At 34.9% G+C, this 26,458-nt stretch overlaps 1 protein-coding gene and 1 long non-coding RNA gene across 2 annotated transcripts; one reads left to right on the top strand and one right to left on the bottom strand.

Moving 5' to 3' along the window:
* Positions 1–1,279: 1,279 nt before the first annotated feature.
* LOC6036094 (NPC intracellular cholesterol transporter 2 homolog a) lies at positions 1,280–23,707 on the top strand. The gene is made up of 4 exons (XM_001846135.2): positions 1,280–1,502; positions 5,103–5,222; positions 23,234–23,409; positions 23,480–23,707. The coding sequence occupies exons 1-4, from the start codon at positions 1,400–1,402 to the stop codon at positions 23,558–23,560; spliced, it is 480 nt and encodes a 159-aa protein (XP_001846187.1). The 5' UTR covers positions 1,280–1,399; the 3' UTR covers positions 23,561–23,707.
* On the bottom strand, positions 11,990–19,576 carry LOC119767070. The gene is made up of 3 exons (XR_005277313.1): positions 19,471–19,576; positions 14,798–14,927; positions 11,990–14,120 (listed from the first exon to the last, which is right to left on the bottom strand). It is a non-coding gene; the product is annotated as an uncharacterized LOC119767070 (long non-coding RNA).
* Positions 23,708–26,458: the final 2,751 nt, after the last annotated feature.

The following is a 26,458-nucleotide window of genomic DNA, read 5'->3' as shown; positions in this document are numbered from 1 at the left end:
TTTAAACGTCAAATTCGTGTTCTGAGACCCCATTTTAGTCTAATTTGAATAGTTGATTTCCTGCAGTTTTTCAATATTTCATCGCCGCCATTTTGGCCGCCATCTTGGATTTAAAAATTCTAAATCAATTTAGCATAGTTCAAGGGTTCAAGCCAACGAAAAAAAAATGTGATTCGATTATCCAAAGTGATAGTCGAGTCTGGACTGTATATTCAATTATATCCGAATTTGGAAGAATTAAAAGTTATGCAGATACAATGTTCATTGAGCATGTTATTTTTTCAAAAGCATTATGAATTTTGTGTTACCGCTGCTATCATTCTCCAACAGAACGTCCAGCGAAAAACAAACAATGTAGACAGTTGCGTATTGAGTACTATAATCTGTAATCATTTAGGGGAACACAGCCAATTTTAACATTGCCCATTTTTCGAGCCATCAGAACCAGGGGGATGCTAAAGGCATTAATCTTGGGGGTTGAGATTGATATTGGTCGGAAACTGCGCACAGTAAAAACAAAAATATTTTTTTATCCATATTTCATAATTTTTATAATATACATTTTTAATTACTATAGTAAAAGTCAAATTACACAGTAGTTAAGTAAAACGTTTCATGTGATAAATGTACAACTTTAAATAAGGCTATCGGCTAGATGTGTTCGGTATGATCCAACTTTAGTAGTTTATTTTGAATATAAATTGAGAAAGATCATTGCAAAACATAAACTAAATCGCGATAAAATTTTACATCAAAAAAATAATCAGTACACAGAAAAAAATCAATTCCCGTAATCGTGAATTAAGTTCACGAATGTGAGATCCACGAAGGAATTTATTCATGAGTATGGTGCATTTGCACCATAAACGTGAATATATTCCTTCGTGGTTCTCATAATCGTGAACTGACTTCACGGTTTCGAGAATTGATTTTTTTCTGTGTATCTTTCAATTTTATGCTAGCAGTTTTTACACTTTTTTACAGTGTGCAGTTGCTTTATTCTGGCTTTGTTTTGGTGCCATAAATGACAGCTCTCCTTTGTTCTGGTGCCGTAATTGACAGCTGATGATGGCTGCGGCTGAGCTGCCTGTAGTGAGCTATAGATGTCGCCCCCTGATCAGAACCGAGTTGTAAAAACGTTCTAAATCGCAATTTCAAATATACCTACAAGCTTCTTCCCTCTATCACACAGATAATGGGCACTAATGGACAGCGTGTGTTGTGACTCAGGGAGGGTTCGCATGTCGAGAAGACTGTGCGGCCCAATCTATTGTCCGGGTTCGGTTCCAGCTTTGTGTTCTCCAGAGTTCAGTTGTGTGTCGTCTTTCGGTCGGAACGGTTGTCGGGGGAAAAAAAAGTCAGTTGACCAGTGTGTACGTCATAAAAAATCTGTCGCAAAATGAGCAAAACGCTATCAAGTTCGTCGGTTGGCCTGCTCGGCGTGGCTTTGTTACTGTTGGTGGCCTTGACCGGTCTGCATGCGGTTGAGTTTGAAAATTGCGGTACGTGTTATTTTTTTTCGAACGGTAAATTTGGTTTCTGGTCAAAACAGATCACACGTAGAATAACAGTTGCAAAGAAATTTGTTTGAAAACATTCGCAAGTATTGTTTGTGATTCCTGATAACGTGTTCAATACAGGGGGATGCTAACGGCAGCCATCTTGGGTGATTGAGATTGATAACGCGCGCAAACTGCGCACAGTGAAAACAAAAATATTTCTTTTTTTAATAATTCAATTTTTGTTATAAGAATTACTTTAGTAAAAGTCAAATTACACAGTAGTTAAGTTAAACGTTTCATGTGATAAAAGTACAACTTTAAATGAGGTCATCGGCCCGATGTGTGCTTAATAATCCCAACTTTAGTAGTTTATTTTGCAAAAAAAAAAATGATAAAAATCACCTCACATACATACACTAACTCTTAAACGTACATTGCGGTAACATTTTACATAGAAACAATAATTACTTTATTTCCATTTTATGCCTGCAGTTTTTGCACTTTTTTTTAAAGTGCGCAGTTGCTTTGTTTTGGTTCCGTAACGAACAGCTGTTCTTTTGTGCTGGAGCCGAAGTTGACATTTCCCTTTTGTTCTGGTGCCGAAGTTGACAACTTGTGTTGGCTGCGGGCGAGCTGCCTGTAGTGAGATATAGATGTCGCCCCCCTGGTTCAATACAATTTGATGCTTTTGTTGCTCAAATCAGTGTTTCGCGTTGCTTTTTAAATGTACTTAAACCTCTTTTAAAAATTTATTTTTGAAAAAAAAAACACTTTTCTTAAAATCTCCATATAAAATCCGGTAAATTCGTGGTAACTATTTTTCGACAGCTGGAAAATCCGCCTTACCTTATTTAATCTTCTTACTATGCGTGACGCGCTGATTTTGGCATAAGCGATCGCGTCCGAGAAGATTTGCACCAAGAATAAGTAGCAAAAAATCTCTATACAAATTTGAGGGCTGTCCATAGAAAAGTGCTATTCAAATATTTAAAAATCTGTATCTTGAGAAGGGATCTTCGAATCAATTTGGTGTCTTTGGCAAAGTTGTAGATTATGATTATTTCTATTCGAAAAAAACAGGTAAACGGAAAAATATGTTTTAGAGGACAAAAAGTGCCAATTTTTGAGGTATAGTGTACGGCGGACGTTTTTTTTTCGCCGAGTTATGATTTTTTTTTAATTCAAGAGAACTGCTCAGAGCTGGAAAAGTAAGTAAATACAGTCCAGACTCGATTATCCGAAGGCATCGAAAAAAATTCACTTCGGATAATCGAACCACGATTTTTATTTCGTTTGCTTATTTTTTATTGTCGAGCTTAAGTTTGACCCCTAAACTAAGGTAAAGTGATTCCAAAAATTTAAATCCAGGATGATATCCAAAATAGCGGCGATGAAATAATGAAGAAAATCATTTAGTTTTTTTTTAATTGGAAATCTTCTTTCCAAATTCGACTTAAGTGGGGTCGTATAACTCAAATTTAATAAAAAATACGAAAAAAAAATTTTAACGTCAGATTATCAGAAGTTTTATACAAACTTTCGGATTATCGAACTTCGGATAATCGAGGCTTCGGATAATCGAGTCTGACCTGTATCACTTAAGTGCTCATAACATTTGGCAGGGATGTCATCATTGAAAGGTTCTTTCAAAAATATATTATGAAAAGTGGCCACTCAAGTCGGGAAATCGGGAAAGTCGGGAAATAGTCGGGAATTCGCCAAAATCCGCAAAAAATCGGGAAAAAGTCGGGAATTTATGATTTTTTTTTTGTTAAAAAGTCGGGAATTCTAAGAATACTTGTTTGAAAACTATTTTTAAACTGTTGAATAATTTTGTAATATTTTGTACAATTTTCAAATTGAATTCACTCAATTCTGCTTTAGTAACTTGCTTGAAATTAAAGATTCTTTTCACTATTTCAATATATTTGAGTATGGAAAAGCTGTTTAAGACATTCAAAATCTTAATGAATATTGAATGCCTTTGACACAGATTTTTATAGTATTTTTTCATGAATCAAATGACCTCTATTAAGTTTTGTTTGATAAACCTTGATTTTCAGTTTTCGGTAAACTTAAATATCGAATAAAATTCAAAATTGGAGCACTTTTTCATGTTTTGAAAAAATGAAGAAAATATTGAATCCGAGAAATTTCGAGTTATTGCAAAATTGGAAACAAAAAATCATATCAAAATTAAATTTTCATTAAAAAAATCAGTTAAATACTGACCACTTCATAAATTAACATAAAATAACAAAATTAAAAAGGGCACTTGGTAAACACATTTTTTATGAATTCCTTGACATTTTTAAGTACTTTTAAAGAATAATAACAGGAACCATGTTTTAATCGTTCTTTGATTTTAAATGATGATGAAGTTTTGAAAAATAGGAACAAAATTTTAAGATAATTTATCTTTATTTTTTTGTCATTTCCAGTTGAAACGAAGTATCAAAAACTATACGTTTGTCAATTGAAAAAAAAAAAAAAATAACATGGAAGTTATAAGTATTGTTTGAGTATTGTTGAACTTTCGATTATTTTTCAAAGACTTATTTCTTGTGTTTCTACTGTGAATCATAATAATGAATTTTCATTTTAGATTTTTTTTTATTTGTTGTTCAGTTTTTGTATTTAAAAAAATTGCCTATGGATGAATTTTTTAAATTCATTTTGATTTTTTTTTGTGCTTAATATTGACATATCTTATAGAAAGTTTGAAATCATTCTTTAGATAAGAAAAGCCTATTATTTGAGCATTCTGGAAAAGTCTGGAATTCGAAAATAGGATTTGAGTGGTCACCCTGAAATTACACGATTGGGTTTCTTTCAAAAACACCCTTTTTAAATCTTCCAGACTTTAAAATAACGGCTCTTTCGCTCTTTTTCTAAATTTGGATTAATCAACTTTAAAAATCATGTGATTTTATAAGTTATTTCACATTGTTTAAAAAATCATTTACTTTAGGAATTATTTTTTATAAGCATTCAAATATTTAAAATTGTATTTTCAACTCTCAAAAACAAATTTAGACCATTTTTTTTTGAAGATTTAATAAATTTTATTTATAACGAAAATCATGCCATCTTGAGCCGGTTCATTCAAAAAACCGAAGTTTAAAAAAGAATAGCGGTTTTTTTTTTAGATTCACGGTTCTTTCGCTCTTATCAGTGAACCGGCTCTTTGAGCGGCTCGCTCTTTTTTTGCCCACCTCTACCTGTCATGGTGGTGATAACACCGACCAACAAAATTTATGCGCAGGCTCAACTCGAGGGGAAGCATGAAGTTTTGGGTCCCCGAAATCACTTGCAATTTAAATTTTTCAAAAATATTTAGACAGGGCCGAATGGCTTTTCTTCAGCAAATAGAACTTGCCTCAAATCTCTCGATTTTGACCATTTCAGCAATTCATACAAGTCAATGTAGATTATGCTTTTGGACCACAATCCCTGCAAAACGATTTTGGGGCATTTTTAATTCAACGAACCTTCAAACGATTTTGTTTCAGTTTTATTAAATTTGTACTTCAACTTAAAAATATTCGTTGCAAGCAAAACTAACACATTACCAAATTTTTCTCCATTTTCCCCTAACAGGTGACGAGAACACGATCGGCAACTTTAGCCTGGTGGAAGTTTCCAAGTGTGAGCTGGACAAGCCGGCGTGCGTGCTGCGGCGGAACACGAACGCCACCATCGCCATTACCTTCACCAGTGGTAAGTTTGAAACAAGTCGACTGGAAAGTCCATCATAATTTTTCATTTCAGTGAGATGAAAATCTCAAGTGAATAATAACCGGGGATTTTTTTCTGCGGGGCCACGGCCACCGTTAATTAAAATAAAGCGCAGAGATCAGCTCGTTTGAGTGACTTAATTATCTGGCCCAGTTGTGTGGGGTGGCATTGGCAGTGAGAACAAGCCTGTGCGCTGGAAGAGAGTATGGTCAGTGCCTATCAGTGGACTTCGACATCGTTTAACTTCGGTGGAAAAATAAAACTGCGAGACAAAATAATTCATACATTAATATCAGGGTGACCACTCAAATCCCATTTTCAAATTCTCGACTTTTTCAGAAACTCAATTTTTTGTCTAAAGAACGATTTCAAACAAAAAAACTTTGTTTAAAAAGTCATTATTAACCATCGAAAGAAAATCTAAATCAATTTAAAAAACTATTGACAACTTTCTTTAAAAAACAGAAACATAAAAAAATAATTCAAAAATGGATGCACTCATTATTTTGATTCAGAAAAGAAACTAAAAAAATAGTCTTTTTAAAATAACCGAATACTTATAATTTCAATGTTTATTTTGAAAATTGACAAACGTATAGTTTTTTTTATACTTCGATTCAACTGGAAATGGCAAAAGTGAATGATAACTGAATTTAATTTTTTTCCCTTATGTTATTAATATGTTATTTCAAATAAAAGAACGCTTTATACATAATAGGGACCATCCATAAACCACGTGGACACTTTTTTTGAAATCTCGACCACCCCCCCTCGTGAACAATTGTCCATACAAAAAAAAATTTTTTTTTGTATGGAGTGTGGACAATCGCCATACCCCCTAAGGTGTCCACGTTATTATTCTTTCAAAGAGTGTAGAAAAATATCTAGGAATTAGCTTTAAAAAAGCAAGTTTTTTTTTATTTTGTAAATTTGGATATTGAATGTTCGAATCAGTGTTGATTTATCCTGTAGTCAGTATTTAACCGTATTATTTTTTTCAATGGGAAATTCAGTTTGATTCAATGTTTTACCACTTTTTTTTGCAATTTCTATTTTTTTTTCATGTTTTAAAATCGTTAAAAAATGTATTTTTTTTGCTTTCAGAACGATTTACGATTGGATTTTACCACGGGATTGAAACTCGTCTGAAAAACCTGTATCATTTTCTCAATCAAAACGGTGGCGCCGCGTGGTGGTAGCTGCCCTGTTTATTACACTGTGAAATTATCCATGGCTAATCCAAGGAACCAAAAGGTGACAACAAAAGTGTCCGCCCAAAAGGGGTGCTGCAAAAAACTTTTTATTTTAAAAAAAATTCTAACAAATCAGCAACGAATTACAAGTTTGATAGTCGAACTACCCTTAAAAGTTGGTTTTGTTATTTGTTTTTGCAAAACCGCATATTTTTTAACAAAAGTGCCAAAAATATTCGTAACTACCTTTTGCCTCTTGGTGGCGCTTTGTGTTAGTATGTGTGTGGTCGATATTTGCGGACGTGCACGCAGAACACAGAACAGTGAGAACTAGCGAAAATGCCTCACAATCTTCTGATACAAGTCGCCATATTGAAATTGCTTGAAGATTCATACCCGTGATTTTACTCACAAAAAAGTTCAAGAAAAATATTTTGAAAAACTGTTTGAAATTACTTAATGAATTAACTAAACATTTAAAAATATTCATCACATAAAACCATTGCCAATCTCAAGCCTTTTTTGAAATATTCAATCAATGTGACAAAATAAAACCGAATCATAACTTCACTCTAGCCCAGGCCTGCCCAACGTTCGACCCGTGGAGCCATTTTATCCGGCCCGTGACAGCTTTTTAAAATAGTTCTATGACCGGCCCGAAAGGCTGTTCATAAATTGTAAATAAATTTAGTGTCAAAATTTAAAAGATAATCTTGAGGCGAAATTTTCAGATATTATAACGAAACATTTATTTGTTTAATTTTTGCTTTTGACATAAAATGTTTCTAATTCTTCGTTTTGTTAGGATTTTGCCTTTGTATTTTTTTTTAGTTTCTCAAAGTTTTGGCTGTTTTTACTTCTAAATGAATTGTTATATTTTTGAAGATTTTGATTGAAATTGATTTTTCTTAAATGAGTAAGCAAAAATAATGTATTTTTTCAGAACATCTTTTTAATGATAAAGTTTAATGAAAAAAAACCTTCAAAAAAGCAAATTATTCATATCGAAAATAAAAATCGCTGTACATATTTTTGAAATATTTAAAAATCTTTCAAAATGAGTCAAGAAATCAGACAGCATTTTTTTTAATTTACTCCAATAATTCCAAGAAAATTTAAGAATGACGAATTAAAAACTATCAGATATTTATTTTTCTCCACTTTTTCTAAATTTCGTGTCTTTAAAATCATTTTGAAATGTTTTGTAAAATATTTGAATAAAGGTGCACAACATCCCAAAAATTGTTTTTCGTAAAGAAGATTTGAATCCAAATTTTGATTCAATAAATTTTATCTTGTCCCGTTTTTGTTTATTTTTGGGAAATTGTGTTTAATAACAAAATGTTTGCCAGTCGACTCTCCGATTGTCAATACTGAAGGGACCATCGAAGAAGAGAATCATCAGTTCATAAAACGATTGCAATGAAGACTCCATTGAAAACATGTTTTTTCGTTGTACCTTGCCATGGGAGAGATACATGGAAACGTCCAGCAAACAAAAACAAACAAATGTCAAACTTCCTTCAAAGCTTCGTTTCGCAAAGAAAATCGTCTGTGAAATTGTTGACAACCGGAGGAAATTATTGAAGCAAAAGGAATCCAAGGGACCGTCGAGGAAAAGATCCTTCAAGCAGGAGAAAATATCGATAGATGGAACAATATTGACATCGAGAAGATCGACAATTAGAGAGTTAGCTGAAAACGACTGCCTCGGTAGAGTCGGTCGCTGGTCGGCAGTTGGACTCACAATCCAAAGGTCGTCAGTTCGAATTGCGGGGTGGATGGAAACTTCGGTGTTAAAAGAGGTTTGGATTGCCTCACCGTTTCAAGCCTTCGGATACATTGTTTCGAGTAGAAATCTCGCAATAGAGAACGACCAAGTGCGAACAATTTATTTATTTGTTTATATTTATAGTATTTTGCAGGATTTGATATAACTGTCGGAGTGCGGTTTGTCTTTTTTCCAGTTTTAAGCCCCTTAACGGTCGGCATAAATGCTATTCATCATGCTATTTTTTTTTTTTTTGACATTAGACGGTTTCTTCTGGCGTTCGCTTTACTACCGTAAATAATATTTCATCCTCCTCTAGTTTGTTTGTGTGTAAAACTTAACAATCTATATTTTTAGAAATTAACTAATTCTCTATCTCTCTCTCTCTTTCTCTCTCTCTCTCTCTCTCTCTCTCTCTCTCTCTCTCTCTATGTGAGTTTTACTAATTAAACATCTTTTTTGGTAAAAGTGCAAGTCTAGAAACTTGCTAGCTTACTTCCTATTGAGCTATTTATCACTCGATTTCAGTTGAAAACGCTTTTAATGAGCTGTAATATTGAACGTCAAAGTGCTGGTATACTGACATTATAATTATGCACTTATGTGCCCTTTTTAAATGTTACTCCAGATGTAGTGAATGAAATCGAGATCTAATCCCTAAGAATCGTGAGGTACGAGTGCACTAAATGCAAATAAGTTAAAAACCATTAAGGGGTTACATACATGTAGAAAATCAAAAATTTAGTAATACAGAAAATTCAATGAATCCACCAAAAAGGAGGTTTTTGAATTAAGTGCAAAATGTTGCCATGCGCAAAGCGAACTGTCAAACATTGTGAACGTTTTGCTCGAGATTGGCTGAAATTTGTGGTGAAGACGCTAAAGAAAAACCCCGTGTGCATGACGAAACCCGATTTTGAAATTTTGCTTTTTTTAAAAAATACAAAAATCAAAAACTGACGATTTTTCATATGAAAAACATTAAAAATATCTTTATCTTTTTTTAACTAAACTTTTTGAAGATCGGCCTTCAACATGCACACAGGACCGGTTTAACGAGTCTTCACCAAAATTTTGAGCTGATTTGGTCAAAGCAGTGTTGAGATATCGTGGTACCCGTTTTTAGAATTAGCTAACTTCGAATAGCTATATCTCGGTAATGATACAACCAATAGTCTTCAAATTTGTTTTGATAATAGATAAAACTGTATATTTTAATGCCCTGAAAACAGATTTTGAAAAAGTTTAAATTTATGCGGCTACCAACCTCTGATATTTTTGCCCACTTACATGTATATAACCCCTTAAGAGGTTACATACATGTAAATCGTCAAAAATGTCCGAGGTTGGTTTGAGCACACATTTAAACTTTTTTATAATCGTTTTGCAGGGCATTAGAATATTCATTTTCATCTATTACCAAAATAAATATGAAGACATTTGGATGTACTATTGCCGAGAAATAGCTATTTTAATTTAGCAGTTTCAAAAACGGGTGCCACGATATCTCAACACTGCTTTGACCAAATCAGCTCAACATTTTGGTGAAGACTTGAAACCGGTCCTGTGTGCATGACGAAGGCCGATTTTCAAAAACTTAATTAAAAAAAAAATAAAAATATTTGTATATTTTTCATATAAAAAAACGTCTTCGTGGGATTCTTCACCCCAAATTTCAGCCAATTTTGTCCATCCCAGATATCGTGGCACGCGTCAATCAACTCGGTGTTTATAGAAAAAGTTCACAAAGTTTGACAGTTCGCTTTGCGCATGGCAAAATTGTGAACTTAAATCGTCTCTTACTCAGTACAGTCATGAAATATCTTCGTGAAACTTTCAGGAGTGATTGAAAATCATATTTTTAGTGAATTTAGTGAATTATCTGTAATATGAATTTTTGTGTTTTTCTACATGTATGTAACCCCTTAAACAATAAATAAAGCAATAAATATTCAGCTACTCGATTTGCGTGAAACTTTCACCTTATGGCCTATCTACAATCACTTAGCTTAGAAAATTTCACTTTGCTTAGGAATTTGAATCAATGGAAATGAATCTGAGTTTCTACAATGGAAAAGTAATCAAATTAGAAACTGACGTTTGGTTTGGAAAATTTCAAAATCTACGGTAAGTTGACGTTTCCATATCATTTATCATTTATTTTTATTCACCAACGTTTAAGAACTACTCTTATCTTATGTTCTAAGTTTTCGAATACTTTCGCTTTAAGCCAAAATCACAGCAAATACCTAGTTTCTGTTTTTTTTTGTTTTTTTTTCCGTTGCTGTCGTACAGGTGGATCTAGAAAATTGTTGCCATGGCTTCAAATTACGGGTTTGACTTTAGCATTATTGCGCTACACTTTTACTGGTAGTTGTTTAAAACCTATTTTTCATTGACGTTCATTATCTTTCATTATTAAAGAATATACAATATTTTGTAAATTCTTTTGCTTTAATCTGGTGTTTTGGCAATGTTTTAGTTTTTGTGTCATGGCACACTGTAATTGTCTTCAAATGGTGTACATCAATGTGACTGCGGGTGGGCTACTAAAATACTTTGACTTTGATAGCCTTTGATAGCGCAAAATGAAGAGTACAATTAAAATACTTAAGGAATGGTTTAGAAACATACTGACCGTGGTAGAGAAGTGTTCAAAGTACCTCAAGAAGAACTTTTCATAAAATTTTGACAAGTTTAAAAAGTTAGTTAACTATAGTTAAGAAAATGTTGACGAATGTCATTATTTTAAACTTCTCAAAGTGTCAAGATTTTCTCAATGAACATGATTTTTAATCGGAAAACGGATTGAATTTTCGGATTCTTTGGACAATTTTCCACTAGGAGAAGGTTAAAAAAAGTTTGTAAACAATAAATAATATGTGGATTGGAAACATAATTATAAAAACTCTCTAAATTTATATTTATTTCATGTAAAATGTAAAAACTTGTGATTCGTGCATCGAATTCAGTATAAAATGCAATATAAATCGATAATTTTATAAACAAAACTAGTTTTAACAAATTTCAGGCAAAATTCCGACTTTTGAATAATTTTACCTAAAATTTATATGTATTTTGCTTAAAAGCTTATACACTTAGTTAACTAAATATAAACATTGATTTTTTTCTTAAATACTTTATCAGCTACTTTAGTGATGAAGTTTGAACAATTTACAAATGAAGTTTGAACATCTTAAATATGATTTTAACAAGAAAAACTATGACTATCAAAGTCATGCCGGAATTCAAACTAAGAATTTTTAACGTAACTATTTTTCCAAACACTATTGAAAAAACTTTTTTTTCCGAAATAGTGCATGGACTTTGTGTGGCCTACCCCAGTACATGTTTTAAAAATAATAATCTTAAGAAAAACCTTTCCTTTATTCTAAAAACAAATTGAAATCCTATCAAAGTCACCCCGGTTTACGGTACTGGTGTAATACAATTCTATCCTTCACTCAACGCGGCTGTGAGGGAATGTTAAGAAGGAAATTGATAACCCATGATTACGCTACGTTTTCGATGATGTTCCTCTCAACTAAGTTTGTGTTACGGACGATAAAAAAAAATATCCCCAAAATATGTCCCTATTTTGGGCCTAGTACCTATTTTCGGTCTACCAAACTTAATTCAACGAAATTGAGCATTTCAGCAAATCTGGCAGGGATCTGTCACTTGAGAATGATTCGTGCTGTCATTATCTTCATTTTGGTGGGCAAGAATAGTACACTTTTTCCTCTTAAATTAGAAATAATGCAATAAATATATCACTCTTCACATTAGCAAATTGCAACTTGCCCATTGCCCATTGCCCAATTTTCAGCACTTTTGCTTACCGCTTCTTGGCACTCAGCGTCAAGGCGTTCATCGCTCAGCACACGAATGAGAGCCGTCCCCCGAATCTCCAACCACCGGCAATGTGTTGCACAATCCCATTGCAAAAACAATCACTAAACTGCCACCAAATCAATAAAATAACTAATTAAAGTTGCTTCGTCCATATCGGAGAGAAATGGATATATTTTCGGTACATTTGACAATTCTACAAACTGTGCCAGTGTGTGTGCGCTTCTCGAATTTTACAGTCTTTCTAGCATATTACGAGCTTGATGTTTGGCTACGCAACAATTGTTTAATTATGTTTAAAACTCGTAAAGAATGATATAAATCATGTCCAAGCTAATTATGCACGTAATGCAAGTGAAATCAATCATTCTAATGTTTATTTGTGGCTTAAAAAATCACAATGATTTAGCATATTTGTCGACCGAATTTGTGCGGCTGTACTGTACGAGCTGGGGATGAACCGTACGTCAAAAAAGTTCGCCACGTGCTTCGAGATTTCAACCAATCAGAAGGTAGGCCGACAATATGCACAAAGAAGGTCGTATGCTAGGAGCAATATCCCCAAAATAGGGGCAAAAAGTGTTTTAGTTTTTCGTGCTTTTACAGCGATATAATGTATTTTTATCAAAATGTTGATAATGTACGAGCTTAAGCATTAAAAAATCAACTTATTCTTGTATAACAAACTAGGCTGCCAATAGAAGCCTTTGAGAATGCATCAAATTAAAAGTGCGTTCTGCTTAGTAGGCCCAAAATAGGGACAAATACCCTAGTTAGCTGCTTGGTTTTACAACTCGCAGGAATCCGTTCTAGTGCATCATCTGCCACAGCTGTTTGCGGTCGACTGTATCGTACGCTGCCTTGGAATTGATGAAGATGTGATGTGTGGGCATGTTGTACTCACGATATTTCTTGAGGATCTGCCAACTGTGGAAGGTCCAAGTTGGGCTTTCTATCGACGCTCGTTGAAGAACTTCTGTCACCCGTCCAGTAGCTCGCCTTTGTCCATGAGAAGGTTTCCACCGGCTTGCGGGATTCCCCACTTTTGCCGACAGTGGGCCGCCTGCAGCATCTCGACGATTACTTCAGCACTTTTGTCCGCAGCGACTAATCCAGTGTCCAGAGCGCACCATCGACCATTGCTCGACGTAGCACCACAGGAAGCAGGCTGATCGGACGGTAGCTGGTGGGATGCCATGATGTATTGCCCGGCTTTGGGATTGCCGGGACGATGGCGTGCTTCCAGCTGGACGGAAAGTACAATGTCCTCAGACATGCGTGTTCAGGATGTTGTCGTCTTCTTCGGCTTCAGCGACAGCGATGATCCGTGCGGATGACTGGTACTAATTCGGACGGAAAGGGTCTGGACGTGTCCGGATCGCCAGGGGTAGAATTGCGGACCAATTCGTCTGGATCACTGCCGAGATCAAATCTCCAGCGACGAAGCACGGCACGGGCTGTCCACGATGCGCTGGAAGGCTGGCCAGTTCGCACTGTTGAAGCATCTGGCAGGAAGCGTTGAAGGGCACGACTACGGCCACGCTGAAGAGGGCAGGCTGATGGTCGGATGACAGGTCGTTCACTAGGGTCAGTGATGATGTATTCACCAACCGATGTCGTGAAGATCCAGGAGCTGTTTTGCGTACGTTCAGGGTTGTATGTTGAAAAGAATGATTTGATGGTTTGCTTTTTGGAAGAGGTGTTGATGTGGTGATGTGGAATGGCGGATTTCGGAGTTCATTGCCTAGCTTTCGCTGAGCAAGAACTCCCGATCGTCGGCATGTTCACTAGTGTGTTCAGTGAACCCAAAGTCATCCAGCGTTTCAACCGTCGCGTCTTCATCGGGAGGTACCATCGAATCATTGTGGTGTTGTAGACGCGGTTCGGTATGGTAGTTTGTTGGTGATTCTTGAATCGGTTTTTGCGGATTTTCGTGAACGTACCCTGTCCGCCATGCTATGGTAGACAAAATCACTACCACTAGCCCTCCTGCCAACATACATGTCCAACCCGGAATTTTCTTAACCGTCTCCTTGACTTTCATCTTGCGGTGCGGGCTTAGTCCTGAAAATGTACACAGATTAGATTACACCGACCAACAGAATTTCTGCGCAGGCTCCACTCGAGGAGATGCATAAAGTTTGGGGTCCCCAAAAACATGCAACCACCTGTATTTTTCAAGAATATGTAGACAGGGCCGAATGGTTTTCCTCCAAAATTTGTATGGAGAATTAGTGCTGTTTGTTTATGGGTTGGAAGTTTTACTTGTTTTATGTGACTTTGCCAATATTTTACAAAATGTCATTTTTTATTTGGGTGTCAACTTTGGTTGTGTTTTTTTACTAACATTTCCTATATTTTAAGTAAAAAGAAGTATGCAGTAATTTTTCTAGTGTTCCAGACTATGCCTTTACGCATTTATTTACAATTTAATTGATAATGGTGCCATTTTATAGCAGTTAAAGTGAAAAACATTCAAAAAATTGAAAAAGTGGCTATAAAAACATGAAAAAATTAGATAGGCAAAATGAAATGATAGGAGGTGGTAGAATATGCCAAATACTACCAAAAACAAACATAAACTAAACAAGATAAATGCAAATTAAAATACAAAAAATGAAACAAGAAAAACATAAAAAAAGAAAAGCAAAGTTTTTCGTAGAAGAAAAGTTGCTCAAAATGACTCAAAAAAAATTTGGGCTGTAGAAGGTTAATACTCAAACAGAAAAAAAAATTCCTACCAAAATATGTGAAGAATCCAAGAAATACTCCAGCGCGTGATATACCGCAGTCAAAAGCTTGTCCGTGGTCTAGACAGAACCAGTTAAAACGCTGCTGCTTCAAATACACCTTTCCAGTGTCGTCTTATGCCTGTACGGGTGAGAATGAAAGGAAAGGATTAATCCAATGATTTTTTTTGTTTTATTTTTTTTTGGTTTCTTTAAGGCAGTTGGCCAACTCGAGAGAAAAAATCGGGAAAACTCGGGATTCGACAAACCGAGAAAATGTTTGAATATCACTTAAAATTCGACAATCTTCTGTTAAATGAATGCAATAACTTTTATGTTTCAAAACAGGAACATTATTGTAATTCCCTGGGCCTTGTAAAGTCAAGGGGCATGATTTGATCCTAGTGCATTAGTTGAATTTTGGGTATACATTCTTTTTTATAAGCACTATGGACACCACTTCATGCTACGAGAACTCGCTTTGTCGCAGCCCCAGGGCTTAAGCGTTGATCGATAAGCTGTCTTCGTGAATTAGGTAGTTCTCCGATAGTGAAAATATCACAATTGCACAAGACACCGCTGCTTCTGTGACTTTTTCACTATCACAATGTGGGATTTAGGTTGGGACTTCAGGATAGTACAATTGATTTGTAGCTTAGCATTAGCATCTAAAATAAATCTGTATGCTTTCCAAATCTTTTGATGTTAAATTTAGTTGCAATTGTTAAGTTAGAGTAATGCTGTCAATAATTTTTTGATTGATGTAGAATATGTACTAGGCATTCTTTTATGTCAAATTGTCCATAGAGTCTCGATCAATCAATAATGTAATGATATCGGACAAAATTCGTTGATCTGTTGAACTAACGGTTTTCGGATTATGGCTGTATTGACCATTGTTGCGAATCGAGGAACTACGGATCTTTTGACGTAAATGGTCATTTCTTTTTCAAATCGCGATTTCTATCATATTTGTATATCAGTTCACAATTTTTTTTATTGTTTTTTGATAGAAGTAGTACTACAACAGTTAAAGGAACGTTTAGTTTTGAACATTAAGTTTAGAGGATTTTAGATTAAAATTTAGATTTTCAATCCAAAGTAGTTAGCAAATGAATATTTGGATTTAAATGAATAATTGAATAAGTTGGACTCATGAATAACACACAACTGTGCATTTATTCTAGAGTCAGATCCATACAGCGTCAGTGTTTATTTGGTCGAAGTGTACTAATTTATTGGCAGATCTGATTCTAGTTGTAATGTACGACAAGACTACTGACGGACGTGACAGGACGAGGGCCCAGTTTAGAGGTTTCAACATCAACGATGTGCGGCTGGATCACCCTCCCAAAAAAAAAAAAAAAAACAGGAACATTATTGTAAGAGTTCGGGAACACTAATTTGACATTGTTTAATTGATCTAATAGGCTTTGGATTTTTGTTTTTGTGATCCCATATCCCATGTTATTTTTATTCTTAGTGAACCTGTTTTCCAAATTTTAAAATAAGTTTCTGACAAGATTCCAGGTTTCTCATTTCTCAAATCCATATGGTTTTTGAAGTCTATTTAAATTCAATAATTACAACGGAAGACGTATGAATTAATCCTTTGTATTTTAAAATACATTCCAAAGCGAAGCAATCCACTTCAACCTACCCTGGGTCTTTTGTGGTCTCTGTTGCAAGTTTCTGCTCATTTCTAGGCGTTCGAAGGTCCCCGTCCTATAAAAGGCGTGATCAGGCAAATCTCGTCTCGAAAAAATGCAACCAGGACCTTCTGGGATCGAACCCAGGCTGACTGGGTGAGAGGCAACCACGCTTACCCTACACCACGGAAACCCAGCAAAATATATTCCAATACGAAATCACCTCACCTCAAATAATTGTGTACGAACCATTCATCCCCCACGCCGTGGACAGTTGTCAAATGTACAATAAAAATCTTTTTTTTTGTTTGTTGCGTTGACAATCACCTTACACCTTAAGCTAATTTAGTTAAGTTTTATGGTATTCTAAGGAGTTTTATAATTAGTGCAGCGATTTTTTTTTGCTATTTTTTTAAATTATTTTCAAAATTTTGCATTGATTTAAAATTTTAAAATCGCCCATCCTTTTAGCTAGTTTAGCTAACTTTGAAACTATTATTGGTAGATGTATGGTTAGAACAGCTATTTGTTTTTTACTTTTTCTACAATTTTTGATCATATACCGCGAATGCTGCCTGCAATGCTTGATCAAAATATAAAAACATACTTCCTCAAATGACCCTTCGCTGACTTAGTTTTCCGTCCTTTATATCTTCTTCTATGACTCTTAGTCGACCTATCCACCTAAAATTTCATCATCTTTCTTCTAAAATTTGTGTCAGTTTTCACTGAAATGGTCCGATTAAAATTTAATTAAAATATTAAAAAACAAAAAACATGAATGAATTTAACTCAATTTAAATAAATTTAATTGAATTCGAAGAAATTAAACTCAATATAAAATAATTAACTATGTTTTACTTAATTTTATAAAATTTCACTAAAATTTATTAGTTTTTTTAATCTAACCAGATTTAACTAAATTTTACTAGATTCAACTAAATCAAACAAATCTAACAAAATGTTACTGAAGTTTACTTAATTTAAATTCACTTAACCTATAAATCAAACTTAATTAAACTAATTTCAACTTAATTTAACACGATTTAACATAATTGAATTTTACTTAACTTAATTAACCATGATTCAATATATCCTAACCTAATTAAAATTGATTCAACTCAATGTAACATAATATAACCTAATATAATTTCATTAAACTTGATTTAACTTAATTTCCCTAAACTCAACTTAAATATACTTAACCACTCACAAATTGAGTAGGCTTCCTCACAGTAAACACTCTCGATACTCACCGTGAGCGTGTGGGCTGAGTAAATTTACTCATATTTGAGTAAAATGAGGGTGTGAGTAGGCCGTTTCCAACAGTTTGTTATTTACAAAATCAATGACCACATCAATCCAAAATCAAGTGACTCTATCAATCAGTTGTACATTCGAGGTAGCGTCAATGTCTATTAATCCGAAGGTTATCTGTTGGTATTAAAGTGGAAACAATATTTTTTTGTCTGTCTCGTATTTTTTTTTTCATTGTTTCAAAAGAAGCCTTGGATTGTCAAATTCCAGCGGATGGGCAATTATTTTCATAATTTTAAGATTGGTGACCGGTCGAATCCGTTGTGAATTGACCTACCGCAGGATAAATCGGAGGCCACAGACGAGGGCAGCTTTTGCGGGTGGATGTTGGCAGCCATACCAAAAGAAGATGGCCGTGTTGCTGTGGGTAATGGTCACTCCCTTCGACAGCTGTGCAACAGTGGCCACTCTCGGTCGCTGACAGTTCTACCAATATGTCTTGCCTAAGAACCAGGATACGCCAATGGAGCCTCAGCGGCCGCCGGTGGCTCTAGCCTAAAGCTGTCCAAAACACTAGATCGGCCTTTTTTAGTTTTCAGTGAACCTCCAAGCCAAGCCACCGGTGGCTACTGCAACTTCTCTGGCATGTCCCGATTCTTAACCAAAACACATTTGTACAAATGTCGACGACCGGGAGTGGCTACTTACCTCAGCAACACGGCCATCCACTGCTGATAGAGCTGTTAAAATTCACCCGCAGAGGCATTCCCCGTCTAAACAACCTTCGACTAATCCGTCGGTAGGACAGCTGGAAGCTGACAACAAACAGCTGAAATAAAAACTGATTATAATCAGGATTTGAACCACTGTGATAAAAAAACTTCTAAATGTTAGCACTGCGCCTCTACCATCAGGACTACTTTTTCGCTGTTGAGTAAACAAGAAAATTGCCGATGTAGAGTTTGACATCTCGAAATTTGTTTTCTAAAATAGCCCTCATGAGCGCTCAAAGCCCTCTTTGTGAATAAATGAGGAAGACCCTCACACTCACCGAGAGTGATGAGTAATTTACTCGCAGGTAACTTAGTTTTTCCTCATGGTTGAGTAACTTGTGAGTGAGTTTCCGAACTCTGCCTGCTTGTTTGGATCTGTTCAAACATTGGCCAATCTATAACTATACTTTCTGTACTCGCCTCACAATGCACCCAATCACAAAACTCCGCGGCTCAAACCCGAAACGAGACGTTCTGTTGCATTGTTTTGGTCTCGAACTGATCTGTCAAAAAATCCATGCTGCCGGGTACTAGCTAGTTTTTCGGTAAAAGTACAAAAATTGTGCTGAAACAACATTATTTCTGGTAAAATCTTTCCCAAGTTGGTGAATTTACCTGTAATTTTAGATGGAACTTCTTCCGTGCGGTGACGTCAGACTGCTCTTAGTGAAAAAGCGAAAAAGATGGCATGAGCAGAAAATTGCTAAACAAAATGAATGTAGCTTTTGTAGATTTTGCAGATTTATCAATAATATAAAGTTATTTCAAAAAATCATAAAACGAAAGACATTTGCTCACTTCTGCTGAGGTAATCAACTAGTTGAAACCCGTGGAAAAGGGTTTTTGAACGTAAAAAAATCAATGTGAAAAGTTTGATGCGCAAAAAACATACGAGCGACAAATTGACCGGCTTATCTTATCCACTGAGAATTTTGCTCGAGCCTCGAGCCCAATCGCCAAAATTCTCACTGGGTAGGAATGTTACAATTTAAAACTTTCTACTTACCGTCGAGAAGTAACTCCACAACACCACACAACACAAATCGATTTTCGTCCGGTCCGGTCCGTCTTGTGTCAAAGACAAGCGCAGGCGACTTGATTATTTGACAGAGTGACTTTTACTTTTTTTGTGTACTAGAATGACAGGCAGCGTATCTATCGAGAAATTAAAAGTACAACATGGAGTTAAATTTTCTGTTTACCATGGCAGCTGCGAAAGTTTCACTCCATGTTACCGGCTCACATCTCTCTTTTTAATTTCTCGATACGCCCCGTCGCAAAGTGAGATTACACGTTTAATCAAAAGCAATTACTTAAATAATTATTTAAGTCGCACTGTAACTGAAAGTCGCACTGGCTGAGATTCTTTTCGCACTTTATATATGACTTTTTCAGTTCTACCAAGATTGCCAAAAAAAGGTGTTAGTACATGTGGAGTGCTGTGGTAGTGTTGCTAAACTGTTGAAAAACGTAGGTTGTAGCTTAAATTTACCCCTTAATTTTTTTTTTGCTTTGTTATCTTGTCTTATAGCTGGTGTCTTTGATTTTTTCAGTTATTTGAAATGACTTAGGCGAAATACATCTATATATTGTAAGGTTGTTTTTTTGGCACAGCCCAACCGAGTATAACTTTTAAAAAATCATTTTTATTAAAAACAAAACATACCAAAAGAAGCTGACAATGTCAATGGACAATGTATATCTTTTTGATGAATTTATCAAAAATTATCGAATTCACTTTAACAATAAAAAGAAGTTGATTTCAGTTTTGGGCCTGTGCTAAAAAATCTGTATTAGCCGTCAAAACAAGATAACGCGATAAGCGGATTTCAGATTTATTTATGAGAAGATTCCTATAAGATAAATATTCCCATAAGAGAGAGTATAATAATAGAGATTCTTATAAGAGATATATTCTTATAAGATAGAGATTCTTATTATTGTATTTTTCAATTGAAATTTTTCTTGCCTATTTGGGATACCCTCGGCTCATCCTCGATCGTTTCCAACGATCATGAGAGGATGCCAGAAAATCCAGCTTTCGATTAAATGCCCAATATAGAAAAGGGTACACAGCAAAAAAAGTATTAATCCAGCTGCGTGTAAAAGGCCTGGGTGTAAAATAAATGTTGCATTATTTAATGAAATTCTATGTAATATTACACCCTGGAATATGTAGCCCATCAGTATAGGAAACCTACTTGACCGAAATGTCAAGCTCATATATGTGTTTATCCTTTCCATTCTTCATCAGTCTGATGGCTGAGCGGGCTAAGGCGCCAGTCCGTACTGTTGGTGCTGGGTTTGAATCCCGCCAGTTGCATTTTTTTTGTGTTTAAAAAAATTGTACATGCAGCGTGTATATTAAGTGTCTTTTTTGACGAAGGTGATGTACATGCTTTTGCATGTGATTTTACCATCGGATTTTTTTCTGTGTAGAAAATTATACAATTTTCTGCGTAAATTTCAAAGGGGTTTTAATACGTACATTTTTTTCCCCTGAAAATTGGGTTCTTAAATTGAATTTAGATTGCTGATTTCATTCTACACAACGATAAAGCTTTTTTTGTTCGATCGCAACAAAAATATTGAGGTTGAAATAGTTTGAAAGCAAAGTTTGATGTGCCTTTAAGCCCGCAAATCTGTAAAATACAAATGGCAGCACTGCCAGATATATAGAAAAAAAAACTGTATTTTACAGATTTTCCTAGCTACTACACTGCCGCTCCAATCGAGTCCGTCCCATATGTAAAAACAGCAAGCCGAGAAAAATGCATGTCAAATTTGTCCCGCCCATAAGGCTACGTGTTATAATTTTACGAAAAAGTGGATTTTTTCCGGTTTTCTAGAACAAAGTACTAAATTTTATTGATTTTTCTGATAGTTTACATGATTTTGAATCGAACTGCATCATTATCTCAAAATTGTCAAAATTACATATGGGACGGACTAGCTTCGAGCGGCAGTACACTGCCAATGTTCGCATAAATGTCCCATATGCAAAAACAGCAAGCTGAGAAAAACGCATTTGAAGTTTTTCCCACACATAAGATTACGTGTTAAGTTTTCGCGAAAAAAACTGGATTTCCTCCTGATTTCTATAACAAAGTACTGTATTTTAGGCTTTTCTGAAAGATCACACGATTTTGAACAAAGCTGCATCAATAACTCAAAAGCGATGAAAATGCATATGGGACATTTATGCGCTCAGGGGCAGTACAGATGTATAGATCAGATACAGATTTATTGCAAAAGATTTTAACAAATAAGAGCATTTCTCTACGGAATAGGTCCTTTTTTCTTAATTTTAATTTTTGTATTTTTTAATCCGGCTGAAACTTTTTTGGTGCCTTGGGTATGCCCAAAAAAGCCATTTTGCATCATTAGTTTGTCCATATAATTTTCCATACAAATTTGGCAGCTGTCCATACAAAAATGATATATGAAAATTCAAAAATCTATATCTTTTGAAGGAATTTTTTTTATCGATTTGGTGTCTTCGGTAAAGTTGTAGGTATAGATAAGGACTACATTGAAAAAAATGATACACGATAAAAAAATTTTGGTGATTTTTTATTTAACTTTTTGTAACTAAAACTTGATTTGCAGAATAACACTTTTTTTTTTATTTTTTTTTATATGTTTTAGAGGACATCAAATGCCAACTTTTCAGAAATTTCCAGGTTGCGCAAAAAATCTTTGAGCGAGTTATAAATTTTTGAATCAATACTGATTTTTGAAAAAAATCGAAAAATTGGATGCAAAAATTTTTAACTTAATTTTTCGATGTAAAATCAAATTTGCAATCAAAAAGTACTTTAGTGAAATTTCAATAAAGTGCACCGTTTTCAAATAAATCCATTTTTAGGTGACTTTTTTGAGAATAGTCGCAGTTTTTTTTATTTTTTTGAATTAGTGCACATGTTTCCCACCTTTGAAAAAAATGTTTTTGAAAAGCTGAGAAAATTTTCTATATTTTGCATTTTTAAACTTTGTTGATACGACCCTTCGTTGCTGAGATATTGCCACGCAAAGGTTTAAAACCAGGAAAATTGATGTGTTCTAAGTCCCACCCAAACAACACTCCATTTTCTAATGTCGATATCTCAGCAACTAATGGTCCGATTTACAATGTTAAACTATGAAACATTCGTGAAATTTTTGGATCTTTTCGAAAAAAATATTTTAAAAATTTTTAAACCAAGAATAACATTTGAAAAGGGCGTAATATTGAATGTTTGGCCCTTTTTTTGCCTAAGACACCAAATCGATCAAAAAATTCCTTCAAAAGATACAGATTTTTGAATTTATTTGTCTATACAAAAAAGCTGCATAATTTGTATGGAAAATTATATAGACAAACTAATGATGCAAAATGCAGTCGGATAAAAAAATACAAAAAAAAATCGAATGATCGAAATCTGAGAGAACTGCTCTGATAGTATGATGCTCCAACAGATTTGAGCTTTAATAGAAAAGGTTGATAGCGAGTAGTGTGTCGCTTGATGTGAATGACTCTTATGTAATTTGGTCAAGCATGCAACACATAGTGTGAAGCACCTGTAGAATAGAACACACGACGTCAGCCTGGAATTGCTTGCCCAGACTACCACAATGTAATGATTCCCAAGGTCGTTATGTGGATTGTTCGAAACGATTAATCGTTTTAACGTTTCGTAATTTCATCGTATATGCAATTTTTGCATGACGGTTGACAAGTGTTTTCAAACAGGTTCTAACAAATAATTTGGTTTTATTTTCTTCCACAGACGAGCAGGTCACCGAACTGAAGGCGATCGTCCACGGCATCATCCTGGGCATGGAGGTTCCCTTCAAGCTGCCCAACGACGACGGCTGCGTGGACAGTGGCCTCGAATGTCCGCTGGCCGGTGGAACCGAATACCGATACTCGACCACGTTGCCCGTTCTGAAGCAGTATCCTAAGGTAGTATTGTGCCAAAAAGAAAAGTTGTTAAAACATAATTCAATTTGTGTCTCTTTCTTTTACTCCCCAGGTTTCCGTCGAAGTCAAGTGGGAGCTCAAAGCCGGCGACAAGGACGTGGTTTGCGTAAAAATTCCCGCCAAAATTCAGTGAACCCACAATGATTTCCATCTACGTTTGCAATCCCCTCCCCAAGTGGAAAAGGGTAGAAAGAAACTGAGTAGCAGCAGCTGAGAGACGTTATAGTGAATTAAATTAGCTTAAGTATGTCCAATAAATGTGGCTTTCTTCATTCTTAAACTGACTGACAGATCCCTTCCAGTCCAACGTGACCACACGCAATGCAACTCGGTTTTTATTCGATGCTTCCGGTCCGCGACTTCATTGTCGTCTGCCGTAAATTGGATTACAATTGTGAAAATTATGTCAATGTAAGACGGACGGAGGTCGTAGTCGTGCCGTCTATGGAGCGGTCGTTGGTTCTGGTGCTAGTTACTAATGCGCTAGTGGGGCACGCGGCGCGAACGACAATTTAGTGGATTATTGGATTAGATTGAATCTAATCAGCCGCGTTGCGGGCTGGCTTGTTTTCACCAGAGTGAGTCATTGTGAAGTTAATGTTGAAACCTGTTGCGCTCATCACTTGAGATGTTCATTAAATACCGTAAACCGGGGTGACTTTGATAGGATTTCAATTTGTTTTTAGAATATTTTCCAACAGGTAAGGTTTTTCTCAAGATTATTATTTTTAAAACATGTACTGGGGTAGGCCACACAAAGTCCATGCACTATTTTGGAAAAACGTTTTTTCAATAGTTTTTAGAAAAATAGTTACGTTAAATATTCTTAGTTTTAATTCCGGGGTGACTTTGATAGTCAAAGTTTTTCTTGTTAAAATCATATTTAAGATGTTCAAACTTTATTTGTACGTTAAATGTATCATTACAAAAGTAGCTGACATAGTTTGTAAGAAAAAAATCAATGTTTATGTTAAGTTAACTAAGTTTATAATTTTTTTAAACAACATACATATAAATTTCAGGTAAAATTGTTAAAAAGTCGGAATTTTGCCTGAAATTTGTTAAAACTTGTTTTGTTTATAAAATTATCGATTTATATTGCATTTTATACTGAATTCGAAGCACGAATCACAAGTTTTCACATTTTACATGAAATTTGTTCAACTAAATTTGCCTATAAATTTGGAGATCTTTTTTAATTGTGTTTCAAAAACACATATTATTTAATATTTACAAACTTATTTAACCTTCTCCTAGTGGAAAATTGTCCAAAGAATCCGAAAATGCATTCCGTTTTCCGATTAAAAATCATGTTCATTGAGAAAATCATGACACTTTGAAAAGTTTAAAATAATGACTTCCATCAACATTTTCTTAACTATAGTTAAATAACTATATAAACCTTTCAAAAATTTATGAAAAGTTCTTCTTGAGGTACTTTGAAGACTTCTCTACCACGGTCAGTATGTTTCTAAACCATTCCTTAAGTATTTTAATTGTATTCTTCATTTAGCGGAAAAATCGCAAACCTATCAAAGTCACCCCGGCTATCAAAGTCACCCCGGCTATCAAAGTCACCCCGTTTTACGGTAATATAAAAAAAAAAAACAAATAATAATCGAAAAAAAATGTCATGCTCGAACTTGGTTCAAAGTATGCGCACAGACGTGCACAGATTTTCTGAACGCGCATGACACGACTTTTCCCAAAATGACCTGGCAACCCGGTTGCTTAGTTTGACAGAAGTGCGGTGCGGTTGCAAAAACCGCGGCGCGGGATTGTTTACCTTTTTTAGCGCCAAAAATGTGTTGCCGTCATCTGGGGCGAATTGGTAGTCTAATTGATAGTCTAATATAATGATATTTTTGAGTAGTTTTGGTTAGATGATACAGAGCACCAAATGTGTACATTTATTTCTAAATATGAAGTTTTTAAGTGCTCTAAAACGTGTTAACCCTAGTCAGACTGTAGTCCCGGTTCGCCTCAGTTGACAGTATTTGCTGTTTTTGGTTCGGCTCTCCAACAACAACAAGTTAAGCTCGCTGACGGAGAACAACAATGCCGAAAACGGAGACATCTTACAGGTCTTACAGGTTCCAGCGGCCAAAAAACTACAATAACACCCGGGACCAGGCCCGTAGCCAGGGGGTAGTAGATGAAAAGAAGAAGAAAATTGCAATAACTGCAATAAGGTTATTTTTTCGCTTGGAACTAAATTTTGTTTCGATTAGAACTAGAATTTTCGTTTTATGATTATACCGTTGGAAATATTTTTCAAAATTTACATAAAAACTGTGGTAAAAAAAATGTTTGTAAACTTTATAGTTTTTTCAAAAAAATCTATTTTTTTTTTAAAAATATAACTCGGTGGCATTTTTGCCGTACTTCTCTCTCTAAGGCTCAAAAATTCAAACATAAAAAATCTAAAAATATAGAAATACGAATTTTGGGAATTTTTTTTTGTGATTTTTTTTTAAATTGACAAAAAAATCCTTGTTCTGTCCTACGGTTAGAAGTGCTCTAAAAACGACTGTCCCTATTTAGACTGCAGTTCCGATGCGCCCTAAGATGACTGTACCTATTTTTTTTTAAATAAATAGTCCTTATAAATATCGAAAATTCTGCAAAAATGGTACATAAATATTAAGGAATCTGTATTTTTTGAACGAATTTTCTGATTGGTTTAGTGAGGGTTTTTCCGTGCATACGAAACGGGTCGGTTTGTTCGTTTAGTGCTCTTTATTTCGATTCGATTTTTTCAATGTTTTCGATACATTGGAGTATTATTTTAGTGTTTAGCTTTGAGTTTGTGATTCACACTTTATGAATCAAGTGAAGTTTTTGCCCAGTATTACGATTAATCCTAAGAACAAGAGGTTTTTTGGTGAATGTTTTCATTTTGATTTTCATTCTTTTGACATTCGATGCGGCGGCGTTTCAGTTTCCCTCGTTCCGAATACAATTTTTTCAATGGGCATGAGTTGCACAGAAGTTTTTGTCATAACTTGGATGCAAGTTGAAGCGACGCGAT

The sequence above is a fragment of the Culex quinquefasciatus genome, chromosome 2 (assembly GCF_015732765.1).
Source record: "Culex quinquefasciatus strain JHB chromosome 2, VPISU_Cqui_1.0_pri_paternal, whole genome shotgun sequence".
Lineage (NCBI taxonomy): Eukaryota > Metazoa > Arthropoda > Insecta > Diptera > Culicidae > Culex > Culex quinquefasciatus.
The sequence above is the reverse complement of the archived record's forward strand: the minus strand, read 5'-3'. Positions and strand labels throughout refer to the sequence as shown.

Excerpts from the sequence above, each read along its gene's own strand:
- LOC6036094 (XM_001846135.2), top strand. The coding sequence starts at position 1,400 with ATGAGCAAAACGCTATCAAGTTCGTCGGTTGGCCTGCTCGGCGTGGCT. Across the intron at positions 5,223-23,233 it reads CGCCATTACCTTCACCAGTG|ACGAGCAGGTCACCGAACTG; the intron begins GTAAGTTTGAAA and ends TTTCTTCCACAG. Across the intron at positions 23,410-23,479 it reads TTCTGAAGCAGTATCCTAAG|GTTTCCGTCGAAGTCAAGTG; the intron begins GTAGTATTGTGC and ends TTTACTCCCCAG.